At 30.2% G+C, this 13,822-nt stretch overlaps 1 protein-coding gene across 1 annotated transcript; it reads left to right on the forward strand.

Annotated features, from left to right (window-relative positions):
* Positions 1 to 4,902: 4,902 nt before the first annotated feature.
* LOC111899793 (serine carboxypeptidase-like 13) lies at positions 4,903 to 13,502 on the forward strand. The gene is made up of 14 exons (XM_023895681.3): positions 4,903 to 5,084; positions 5,265 to 5,410; positions 11,261 to 11,334; positions 11,439 to 11,561; positions 11,634 to 11,736; positions 11,827 to 11,864; positions 11,961 to 12,062; positions 12,144 to 12,230; positions 12,308 to 12,382; positions 12,498 to 12,569; positions 12,652 to 12,800; positions 12,888 to 13,001; positions 13,081 to 13,135; positions 13,285 to 13,502. Exons 1-14 carry the CDS (start codon positions 4,951 to 4,953, stop codon positions 13,378 to 13,380), a joined length of 1,368 nt encoding a protein of 455 aa, XP_023751449.1. The 5' UTR covers positions 4,903 to 4,950; the 3' UTR covers positions 13,381 to 13,502.
* The last annotated feature ends 320 nt before the right edge of the window (positions 13,503 to 13,822 follow it).

Below are 13,822 nucleotides of genomic sequence, written 5' to 3' on the forward strand. Positions count from 1 at the left end.
TTGAAATACAAATGGACACCACATATTCCGTGATGAGCATGAGGAAAAATGTTGGCAACGGATGTCGTTATAAATGGAGACATATCATATATAATTGTAAGCTCCTCCATAATGCATATCAAATCACGTAGTTTTTGAAAAAACCATGTCCAAGAATCTGTACACTCATTTTTGCATATATCATATGCAACCGGTAATATTTGGTTTTGTCCGTCCTTTAGTAACTGCAAGTAACATGCTACCTTTGAACTCGCCCTTTAGGTGGGCTCCATCTACTACAAGGGTCGATTTACAAAAATTAACAAAAGCGTTTACCTACAATACATTTTATATCTATTCAAATACACCAAAATAATAATAATAATAATAATAATAATAATAATAATAATAATAATAATAATAATAATAATAATAATATATAAGAATAATAAAATATAATAATACTGACCGAGCAACTAAGTGCGACGTAAAAGAACTCAAACCGATCATCACCATCGGTTTGAATATGTGTAATGGTACCCGGGTTATGTTTGACCAAATTGTGGAAATAAGTCGGAAGTTTGGTAAAAGAATCCTCTTTCGTACCCCTTAACAACAATAGTGCATATTGCTTCGTTCGCCAAGTCTGATGGTATGAAATATTGATTTTCAATTGAGCATTCATATCATTAATAATATATTGTCCCCGACATACTCTACTATAATCTTCAGCCAAAACATCAACAAGATATTCACCCAGAACATATTTGTTTGCTTGTCGATGATTAGGTTGCAAAATTGTTGAAGAACATGTATGTACATCAACATATTTATTCACTAGGAAAAGTCCGCCAAAATTTTTAATTCCTTTTACTCTTAGTAACCAGGAGCAATTTTTCGCAACACACACAACCTCATACCTTGATTTGGTGGATCTAGTTGTCCTCTTCTGAAAACCTTCTTGAAAACATTTTTTCCCAATAGCCTGTTTTAGAAGCTCTTTCTTCTTAAATATACTCAGACATTCAATCTTTTGAAGATTGATGTCTACCATCTGTGCTGGGATATCTTCATTAATATCAACTAGACATGTTGGTACAACGGGCATACCGTAAAAAATGTTATCTGGAAACTTAGCTTTAACTTCATCACCCAACTCATCTCCACCAGAATTGTTTTCTTAGTCGGTTATATCTAAAGCTACATCAGCAACATCAACATAATCCCCATAAATATGCACATTTTCATCTTTTTGAATCATAATTTTTTTCTTTTTACTTTTATCTACTACACGCCTATTCATAACTTTAACTTCTTGTTAGGGAACATCAACACAACGTCCACCCACGTCATTAAGATATGTACCACATCATCATCACCAACATACTTGTAATTCTCAGGATCCACATAGTGAATAGGTGAATACCTAACATTAACATTTTCAGCAACATTATGAAATTGAGGTACACTAGGAGTATTGAAAGTCTCTATTGGATTGTTGCTCCCTTTATCGCTGCATAAATTAGCAACCGGCTCATGTCCACTCTGGCCGCCTTCCGTAACCGCATCACCTTCATCATCCACCACAAACACTTTCACATCCCTTCCTCCACTACATTTGATTACATTTATCAACATTCTAATATACATGTCTTCAACTATGGCTATATAATGATTCAATTCAGGATGATGAAAACGAAGACTAATTTTATATTTGTCTAACAAACCGGTTTTGCTTCTCACCAAAGATACAAATTCACTATAACTAATATACACAGAAAATATCAAAGCGAATTCATAAATATCTCCCTGTAGACATAGGTATTCGAGATTTATTTCAATAACTTCCCATCTCCCACCAGTAACAAGGCAAACCAAATATTCGATCATTTTTTTAGAGAGGTTTTAAAATTTTTTACAAAGAAATAACAACTAAACTGATAATTATTTGCAAAATTTTATATAAAATAAGGTTATTTCGTAGTTAAACTCATCAATTTCGTAGTAAAAAAATAATAATTAAAAAATTAAAAAATTAAAAAAAAAAAACTTAAAATCACAGATGGAAAACGAGAGAAAATCACTGTCCATTTGCGATTTTGGTATGAAAAACAAGCTATTTATACAGAAAAAAAACCACATGCGAATGTACAAGTGGCTAAAGCACGCCTGTGCTTTAGCCACTTGTACATTCGCAGGTGGCTTCTTGAAATCGTAGATGGCTTTATTCCATCCGCGATTTTACTGGCTAAAATTAAAATTTTGGTTTCTTTGGCTATTTTCCACAAAATAATTAGTGTATTTGGCTAAATTTGCAATTTTCTCTAATAATGAAGATTAAAAAATAAATGTTATGTTGGCTTTTTTCACCAAGTACAAGGGCATTACAGACAAATTCTCAAAAAGACCATAAAATAAATTACACTAAAGTGACATAAAAAAAATTCACGAGATGCTTTCCACTGTCGGAATCGCTCAGCTTCTTGCTTTATTATGTGTTGCAGTTGAACCTACATCTTTAAACAAGTTAATACCAAATTTGACTTCTATAAATAAATATGACACACAAACTAAAACAATTAAAAAAAACCATCCTTTTGTGCCTTGATAAAATTTATCCTATCTTGTAGCTTTTTTGCTACTTCATCATTCTGTTCTTTTTGCTTCATAACTAGATATTGCCTCGTCCCCACTATGCAGAGAACGCAAGCGGGCCAAAATTGCATAACTATGAAAGTGTAGGGAGCAAACTATAAATATACAAAACTCATGTGACAAAGTGCGAAAACAAAAAAGCGTGGAGATGAAACATGAAGATGTATTGTGGGGGAGGTGCGAGAGGAGTAATTTGCAAATTTTGTGTTATACACATTATTTTTGTAATTTTTTCTAAATATGTGGATCGTTTCTGTAAAAATATTGCACAACGATTTTTTCTGCAAATTATTGGGAAATTTTTTTTAATTTAATTTCTACACATGGTCAAACCTATCAATATACTAAAATATTCGACATTGGGACTGTTTCTATAAAAAAAAAACCTCATAGGAACTTTTTCTATACATTACAAAATTACATGGACTAAATGTGCCAAAGTCAAAACTTTATAGCAAAACTTTGAAACAAAAAACTTTGTGGCAAAACACCAAAATTAAAAAATATACTATTCATGAAGCATTTTGTTTTAATATATAACTAGAAATTGCTCTTTCCCCACTTCGCAAGGGATATAGGTCGGGAGTCTACTTATGTCTGTTTTGTTGGTGGCGTGTAAATTTTCTATTTTGTAGGGATAATTTTTGTACTTTCTTTAAACACATGGATTGTTTTTATGCATATGAACTTTTTCTGTAAAGTATAGAGACAGTTTATTTAATTTATTTTCTACAAATTGATCAAACTTGCCAACATACGAAAGTACTAAATACAAGGACCTTTTCTGTAACAAAAATCCATGTAGGGACAATTTTTGTTAATTACATGATTTTTTAAAATTTGTTTAGTACATAGAGACCAAACTTGTCAATATATGAAAGCGTTTTGGCCAAAGTGAATATTCCATATACAAAAGGACCAAATGTGAAACTGTTCTAAACTTATTGTTAAAGTTATTTTGTTTTTCCTTTAATTGCGAATAATTTTTTTTAATTGTGAGTAATCAGAAAGGTTTATATTGATCTTCATGAAAAATAGAACTTGAAAAGTTCAGTCATGCTTCTGTGAGAAAAAAATGCATCAATCAAATGCATAAGAATTTTTTTAATCTCTATAATCGGCAATACATTAATTTCAATCTTTATAACCACACAAGGACTGAGTAATCATTTTATTGGGTTTCCTTTTAATTGTGAGTAATCATTTTATTGGGTTTCCTTCGCCATTATAGTCAACCTGAAGAGAATCTAACTTTTGATCATCAATATTGGAGAAATCCAGATTGATATTCGTTAACACCTGATTCCCTTTGAAAAACCCACCACCCTTATTATCTTACCCACCAATGGATTTTAAAGAAACCTCGATACTGAATAGATTTACTCTCGAAGAAATTTAGATTGAAGATGTTCGAAAGGATACCACATACCAAACCTATTTAGAAGTTGATGCTTCTTCAAATATTGTAGTATTTGACCAATTCAATTGATGATTGCTTTTAGTTTTGTATCTTTGATTCATATATTATCTAGGGTTTCTTTCTTTTGGAGAACCGAAATAGTGTTAAAGAGGAAATAGTTTTTGTTGTGTTTTGATCCGCCTTGATCGATTTGTTCAAGATCTCAGAATTTGTGTTAAAATAACATAAAATCAGTAACTTCTATGGTGAGGAAGAATTATAACCCAATTATTTTTGTGTTGTCTGTGTGAGGTTGGATTTGCACACACACACACACACAGAGAGAGAGAGAGAGAGAGAGAGAGAGAGAGAGAGAGAGAGAGAGAGAGAGAGAGAGAGAGAGAGAGAGAGAGAGAGAGAGAGAGAGAGAGAGAGAGAGAGAGAGAGAGAAGTGGGGTAGTTAATTTCTTTTTCATTTTTTTTCAAATTAAAAAAGTATTAACATAAATATAAAAAATGGAAAACACAAAAAGGGAATAGCCGTCTTTTTAAGTTATTTTGACCAAATTTATGAAAATTTCTTGATTTTAAACATTTTATGTAAGTGAGAAACTTTTTGGACTATTCAAAGTTTTTTGAATGCTATAAAAAAGACCAATCTTACAAATGCTATAAAAAAAAAGACCAATCTTACATTTTTGTCGTGATTTTAGGGTTAAGGTGTATGCGTTTGAAAAACACTTATGATGTATTATATTATGATTTTTGTCCAAGTTTATTTTCTATAAAAATATTTATAAGGCCGATGTGATAATTATAGTTAAACGGTTTAATAGTTTCAAAAGGAACCATTGTGGAAGACTTCTATTTATAGTAGCCAACTGTGGGATCACCAAAATTCAAAGTGACACGTAAAAATGGCTGGCCTTCCCTCGCTCCTGCTCCTTCTTCTAACACTTGAATCCATCTTCATAACTCCATCCCATTCAAAATCAATCGTCAAAACCCTTCCTGGATATCCTGGTCAACTTCCATTCAAGCTCGAAACGGGGTATCGTCATCTCAACCTTTATGAAAAAACTGGTTTCATATCATATTGAAAATCATCGATTTACACTTCTTAGCTGTAACAGAGGTTATTAGTTCATCGGAAAACATGGTGCTTTAGAGAAATTAACACAGATTCGTTCACGTTTTATTCTAATTAAAACATTGTTGTATTGTATGGAAGTTATGTGGGAATAGGAGAGAAGAAAGAAGCACAGTTTTTCTACTACTTTGTTGAATCAGAACGAAATCCAGAAGAAGACCCGCTTTTATTTTATCTCGCCGGAGGTCCTGGCTGTTCTGCTGTCATTACTTTCTTCTATCAAATCGGTATGATCTCTTATGTTTTTGTTCATGCATAGGTTTTTTTTTAATCTCAAAGAGACCATATATACCTGTCTATAGAAACCTTGATCATCTGCAACGTTAAATTCCAAAATAAACCACCAAACAACAGTTGGACAGTTGCAGCGAGTTATCTTTACACATTTTACACCATGCACCCTGTTTATACTTTATAGATATCAATCCTTGTAGTTTTTACTTTTTACTTAATATAATCCTTGATTGCTTTGGTGTTGATGAATAATTAAATGAAAACATATTAATAAATTCTTAAAAGACCTGCGGTAATAAAAACTAATTTATAAAATAAAGATTTTATTTATTTAAATGACGATCTAATCTGAACGACAATAACATTAAGAGTTTAAGACAACTTGTAATACTGAAATAACGATACTATATATCTTTAAAAAGGATAATAATTTGTAGTGATAAAAAATTAGAAATTATTATGACACTGCATGCGAAGTAAAATGCATTCTATATTATGGTATAGTTTTATTTAAGTTGATTAGTGGGCCCCGCCCCCACCGCTCGGTGCCATGCTGGCATCAATGCATGAGTAAGTGTCGACGCGTAGCCGATGAAGTAAGTCCAAAAGCATACACTAATCAATTAGTCATACAACAGCAATTGATATTCTATTTGTAAAAAAAAAATACAATATTTCAGTTTTAAATTGAAAACAATATAAACTATAACCTTCTCTCTTTTATAGATGATAATTAATGACTTCTAAGACCGAATTTGCCTCTTTCCATATGGCCCAAAATTCTATAGCTACTAGGAGAATTCAATAGAATTATATAGTTAAAATAATAATTTTAACCAAATTATTATTTAATATTTCTATTTTAAAATAAAATGTTAATAGTAAAGCAAAAAATATAGTTAACATATTAGTTTTATTAAACATTATAGTTTAATTTTTAAGTCATTGTGATATATACAATTATTTGATAATTTTATAAATCGTTTAAAAATAGTGTAAATTATATATCAAATGAATGATAATATAACAGATAACAAAACGTATGAACAAAAATATGAACTGCAACTTTTAGTAACATAAAAATAAAAAAACATCTATTATAACATTTGTATTAAAAAAGATATATATACAACGAATAATAAAAAATATGAAAAATAAACACTATAATTTTTAACAACATAAAAACACTAAACCATCTATTATAACATTTATATTAACTCTTCATATTTAAATCACAATTTTTTTCAAATACATTAATGTTTTTAATGAGTAAAACTTTACAACCTTATAAAATAAAGGAAAATAAAAAGTTATTAGTGATTATTAATTAATAATCATAAGTTAAAAACTATTGAGTTGTAACTAATAAATATACATAAATTAAAAAACTCGTGAGTTGTAGTGTGAGTTTCAAATGAATATGGTATTTGGAAATGTGTATTTATTATTATTATTATTATTATTATTATTATTATTATTATTATTATTATATTCGTCTAAATAATTGGTTTTGATGCGTTATTTTAATCCCTTCAATTATTAAACATAAAAATATTTAATTATAAATTTATAACATACATAGGTGCATATACATGTTAAACAAATCACACACAAATACACACACACACACACATATATATATATATATATATATATATATATATATATATATATATATATATATATATATATATATATATTCGTAATTGTCATATGTAATTCTTGTCGTAGTAATATGGATAAATTACTTTCATATGAAGAACCTATTATGATAAGTCTATCATAATTACATATTAAATGTTAAAAAATTATGTTATCTTTTAAATATTGTCTTTTAAATATGTTGTGTAGGATAACCCAACAAAAAAATAATAGAAAATAAACATAATGAAAATAGAAAAACTATAATCAAATAAATAAGAGCATTGGGTGGTTGAATATATAAATAAAGATGTTATATAAACATACATTTAAATCAAAAGAAAAAACTAACATTCGTCAATATTGCTCAAACAAAAAAACTTATATCCGTTTTTTGAATCTTCTTTCTTCATTTAACACCATTTAACCATAGAAACTTGATGACAAATCTTCACTAACCTGCAATCAATATATTTTTCTTGAAAAAAAGAATCAGAAAGATATTTCAAGCAAAACATTGATGTTTGAAGAGTCACATTCAAGATTGAGTAATACACACAAATCACATATAAAGGTTAAATGAGAAAATGAATATAAATAAAGAATAGAAAAGTTTCATTTGTTTTGGTTGAAAGAAAAAATCATATTACAATTACCATCGATGCGACATAACCCATTTCTTCAAATCATCATATTTGGATCGTGAATGCTTCAACTCTATGAAAAATTTTGAATCACAATATCTTATGACATCCTTCTTACATGTAATATTTTATATAACACAAAAGACACAAAAGATTGACTTTTTTATAGTAAACTTTTCACTAAATGCTAATTAAACATAATATAACTTATAAAACTTTTGAGTGTTAAAATTATAATTAAGAAAACTTTTGAGTTGCATTAGTTAAAGAAGGGGGTTTCAATTGAATGTAGTTTGAGGAAGTTAAAAAAAAGGGGATTTCAAATGCATGAGATTCAAGAAAAAATGCTAGCTTTATAAGTATTTACGATTGTGAAGCTTTGTTTTCTACGGTCCTAATGTTTATTTCGATATTAATGATCGCTGTAATGATTATAAAATTGATAATTATTATTATTATTTTTGAACCGACGAGAATTTTATTAAGGCAAACGAGGCAAGGTGCCAGACAAGCCACAAATCATAGTCTAATACATCATGCAGTATAGGGGGATATACCACCTCTTGACTAAAAAACTACAAAGTACTAAAATGATTATTACACCAAATCAGCCAATTACAATTCCCGATTTTGCCCCTATACCTGACCCAACCATAGATCAAAGTAATCGCATGGTCCGCTGCTATTGAAGGTTTTGAAGGAACTTTATTGAATATCCTATTATTTCTCGCAAGCCAAATACACCACACTACACCATATACTATGCTTATGAGTATTTTCCTCTTCTTAGGGCAATTACCCCATTGAGATGCAAACCTAATAACATCGGCCACAATACAAAAGCGCTGAATATCTACTCCACACTATTTCGATATCCATTTAAAGGTGTCACATGCAAACATACAATCCACTAACAAATGGTCTGTTGATTCCTCCCGACTCGAGCACATTGAGCATATAGTTGAGTTGGTGTTGACTCCTCTATGAGATAAGGCATCAGTAGTCAGAATTCGTCCCAAACAGGCTCTCGATATAAAGACTAACACTTTGATTGGAACCATGCTATTCCATTCCATTCTTTTTATCGATACATTCGTAATAACAAAATCGATTTAATCCCTAAGGATATTCACTTTAAATACACCACTGTAGCCAAAGAGAATTTCCATGAGTCCTTAGCATTCAAGAAGGAAAATGAGTTAATAATCTCCTTAAGTTCTTCAAGTTCTGCAATCTCAACCGGGGATGAAGGGGTCCTTTTTCAATCAACAGCAAAACCGTAATAGTTTCTCCGTTTAGAAATACGTGTTGATTTACGCTTTTCAAGCTTGAAGAGGTTCGAGAATCGAATGAATAATGGTGACATGCCCAGCCATGCTTCGTTCCAGAAGTTTGTGTTCTCCCTTGTATCACTAGGTTGGTTGTCACATTGTAAAAATAATAATAGAATTGCTTATTTGTATAAAGTTGTCGACTTTGTTTAGTTATTTCAAACTGTATTAATTACTTAAATTAGAAATTAAAACAAGGTATTGTAAATTTGATGACTTTTTTACAAAATAAGTGAGTTTGAAAGAAATATTTATCAAATAGGTCTACTTTCAAACATATTTACAAAAAAGATATAATTGTCAAAAATATTTACCAAAATAATATTTTTTTTAACTTTTAAAAAAATTTCAGCTATTGTTTTAATATTTACCAAAACATTGTTTTCATATTTTTTTAATATATTTAGCTATTTTTCTTTAATTTTTATTGTTTTTTAGATATTCTTTTTTACATTTTCTTTAACTATTTGCTATTAAATTTTATAAATAAAAGTAAAAATTCTAAACATATTATTCCGTAAAAATTCTAAATTTGGAAGCAATTCTCTAGATGACGATTGTAGCCAATACGCTTCATGAGGAAAAGGGGAAAACTCGAATGCTCAAGTAGAATAATACTCTACAATTGAGTAACATTTATGAAGATATTGCCAACTATTCAAAGAAAGTTTGACACATGCATTCAAGACATGAGAACAATTATATTTAAATACCATCCACTTACCATATGTGCAACTATTCAAAGAAAGTTGTACATTTTTTCCTCTTTGAATTATCAACTCAAATATACATTTCTCTCGATTAAAAGATCTCAAGGAGTGTGCACTTGCTTTTGACACTAAAGCTACTCAACATCATGAGAAGTATATGCAACTCCATTAGCTTCCATTAGCTTGGGCACTAGATCCTAAAGGATGCCTCACCTTAAAATAGTGCACCAATCTATAGAAAGTAAGTTGGACACAAGTTATGATTGATAAAAAAACCGAGCACCTTTAAGTTGCTAAAAATCTTCAACAAATTTGTTGTGAGCTACCCATATCTCATCCCACCATCATGTGCATGTGTTCATCTATCAAGTAGACATCTTCATTCTGAATCATGACTTATATGAAATTAGCATGACTCGTATTAGGTAATAGTAACTTATTGTTCATTTCCTCTTCTAGAATAACAGATGTGTAATTTCTACATAAAAAATTACAAACTAAGTTCTCACATCCAAAATAAGTAGAAACATGTAAATCATGTAAAACACAAATGTTTATACCTAGACGCCATCTTTGTGTGTCGAATTTGAACATTGTTTTCAATCTCTAAATATAGATCAATGTTACTTACTTCTTGATGGAGATAAAGCACATCAAACATTATTCTAACATCATCATTATTTTTGGTAGGAAGAGGGATGTATTTTACAAGATTTCCAATACCTACGGATAGATATCTGCAAGTTAAGTTGATGTGGTGGTGGTGTTTATCAAAAGATGTAGCATTGATTGCTTTTTTGGAGTTTTACTATAATTTATACCATATTGACCATCATGAGTTGTCCCACCCTAATAACAAAACTATGTAACAACATCCATCTAGCAAATAGGAACAAAACAAAAAATCGATTACAATGCATAAAATCTAAATGTTGTAGCAAATCACAACAGGGTTAAAGCAAATGAAGCAAATCAGAGAGCTGGTGCAAATGAAGACTTATAGGAAATTGGGCTCGTTTTTCGTCTGATGGTCGGAATCGAGGAAGAATTTTCCAATAAGTTAGGGTTCGTTCGGTGCAGCAAGGGTGGAGGCAGACTCGTCAACGTCTTCTGTGCTCGTAGCGGACTTTTCGGCTTCTGTTGTGGTTGGAATCTGACTATCCGACGTCGGATGTGGTCGAAAGCGAAGAAGATGATTGTCACGATCTCAAAGACGTCATCTGTTGTGTGTGTCTTTCAAGGGTCTTATTCTATTTGTTTTGTTTTGGTTTTTTCGAATTTGAATTGGTATTACATTTAAACCCTAAATGGTAAATATTTTTAAAATATACTTTTTTTGGTAAATAAGTTTGTAAAACATACCATTTTGGTAAAAAAATTCTACATTTAACCCTATAAAAATGTGAAAGTGTTTTATTGAAATTGTCAATCTGTTAATGAATTACTTTTTCTGCAAGTCCACTGACACTTAGTTTCAACTTTGACTTTTTTTTTTCTAATGAATTACTTTCTTGTAGGTCCACTTAGTTTTAACTTTGTCAATGCTCCCGAGAATATCACAGTCACATTAAATCCAAACTCATGGACTAAGGTTAATAAAGTTTCACCACATTAACATTATATTATTATATATTGAATCTGAGTAAGAATTTATGTTTATATATTGGCTAAAATTTATAGGTTGGTTTGTTGTAGATAGCGAATGTCATATTTGTTGATATGCCTGCGGGTGTCGGATTCTCATATGCCATGACAAAAGAAGCATCAATCAGTAGTGATAGCATTTTGGTCAAGCAAGCTAACGATTTTATTCGGAAGGTATATCTTATTTTAATCTAAAACTGATTTTAAGTCTATAAATCTTATATGTTTAGGGTTGATATCCAACAGTTTCTTATCGACCATCGTAAGTTTTTAAAAAATCCATTGTACATAGCGGGCACTTCTTACATGGGAATTATAACGCCTATCATTACTTTGGAAGTGTACAAAGGTACATGATTCTCTTTGGTGATATATCAATTTTCTATTTCACATCATGCATGAAAAAGGTTGTGACATGTTGAAAAATTATTGCTTGTAGCAAATGAACGAGGTGATCAACCTTCATTGAATATTCAAGTATATTATCCATGAAATCTCATGAAATTTAAAGCTTTATATTTTAATTTAATTTGAAGATACAAAATAATCTATGTTTTTTGAATTGGCACATAGGGGTACATTCTTTGCAGTCCTCTCACCCATAAGTTCATGGATTTCAATTCTAGATTTGAATATGCTCATCGTATGGCACTTATATCTGATGACATTTATGAGGTAAGTTTTAGACATTTTTAAGAATTACTATAAAATTATGAATTATCTTTGTATAATAGTGATAATAATTTGATTTTGTAGGCTGCAATAGGAAATTGTCGTGGTAATTATGTGAACACGAATACTGCCAATTCGATATGCATAGATAGTCTTCAAAGATACATGGAGGTATGTTGACTAAATTGATTTTATAAAACCATGTTGATTTCATAAAACAAGTGGCCATCTAATTTTAGGAATTGTAGTGCACAAGTGGACTAAATATGGAAAATATATTGGATCCGTTTTGTAATAAATCAGATGTGAAGCCATATTGTCGAGTAATGTATCTCTCTCCTTTGTCTATACAAGAACTTATACTTCCATGGTTGATCTTGAGTAATAGGAATTTGATTCCTAAAACTAATGACATTTATATTCACGTCGCTCTTTTAGGAGAACTATTACAATTTTGGAGAAGATTGGATGAATGATGAGGCTGTGCAACAAGCTCTTAAAGTTCGCAAGGTGTGTTATTTATATATTGTTTGAAGGAGGTATAAGTTAGGGATTATATATAATCAAAACTTGTTCAATAATTTATGTTCAGGGAACAATTCGAAAATGGGAGTTATTCAACATGACGATGCATTACTTTGAAGAAAAAAATGATACATTTTGTTATGCTTATGATATCTTTAGTAGTTTTGCGTACCACAAGAAACTTGTTAGTAAAAATTGTCGAGCTTTGATCTTTAGGTAACATAACAATATTCTCAACATTTTTTGTTCCCTAATTAGACCATAGTGAAAGATTATGCATAATATAAGACAATTTTTTGACAGTGGTGACCATGATATGACATTTCCATATGTTGGAATCGAGCAATGGATAGTTGCTCTTCATCTAGAAATTGATAGCCCATGGAAGCCGTTCTATGTTAACAATCAAGTCGGAGGGTGAGAATCGACTTTATTTATTTGTATATTTTATAATTTAGTTGTATATATGTTTACTAATCTCATCGTTTTATTCCAGATATGAAACGACATATGCACAAAAAGAATTCTCCTTGGCATTTGCCACTGTTAAAGTAAGATACACATTATTGTCATCATCAATATTTTAAATAAAACAGTCGTTATGCTTTTGCATGTTTGATTCCTTCGTATTTTATATTCATAATCAAGTAAGCCTCTATCTTGAATGTGTATTTTAGTTATTTGATTTATATACTTGCAGGGTGCCGGTCATTCAGTGGCACAATACAAGCCAAAAGAAGCTATGGCTTTAGCTGAGAGGTGGCTTGCTTCGAAAACTTACTCAAGCTCAATGTAGATATGATGGATATTGTATTAATCTTATGATCAATGTTTGTAAAAGCTTGATTTTTGTATGTTTTGATGTTGCAACCAAAAGAGAATGATTAACTGAAGTTAACAAGGATTCAGTTTATTATCATATTTATTCCTTGTAGGATATTGCTTATGACATTTGTAGGCTCGAGCCTTAATTTAACAACTTATCTAAAACTCGAACATTGATCAAGATGAATGCAAAATAGCAATAAGGTTCCAAAACTATACAAGCGACAAAAATATCAACAAAACGTGTTTCTAATTCTTAAAGTGTTTATAAAACTCTAAATATGAACCGATTGTAATTTACTAAAACTATTATTGAACCGCAAGTGTAAACCAATGATCTTATAAGGTTTGATCAAATACGGTGAACAAAATTCTACAAGAAATGAACATTTTGAGAGGACAAAAATCATGGA

This window comes from Lactuca sativa, chromosome 4 (genome assembly GCF_002870075.4).
Source record: "Lactuca sativa cultivar Salinas chromosome 4, Lsat_Salinas_v11, whole genome shotgun sequence".
NCBI classification, from domain to species: domain Eukaryota; kingdom Viridiplantae; phylum Streptophyta; class Magnoliopsida; order Asterales; family Asteraceae; genus Lactuca; species Lactuca sativa.

Excerpts from the sequence above, each read along its gene's own strand:
- LOC111899793 (XM_023895681.3), top strand. The coding sequence starts at position 4,951 with ATGGCTGGCCTTCCCTCGCTCCTGCTCCTTCTTCTAACACTTGAATCC. Across the intron at positions 5,085-5,264 it reads CCATTCAAGCTCGAAACGGG|TTATGTGGGAATAGGAGAGA; the intron begins GTATCGTCATCT and ends ATTGTATGGAAG. Across the intron at positions 5,411-11,260 it reads TACTTTCTTCTATCAAATCG|GTCCACTTAGTTTTAACTTT; the intron begins GTATGATCTCTT and ends ACTTTCTTGTAG.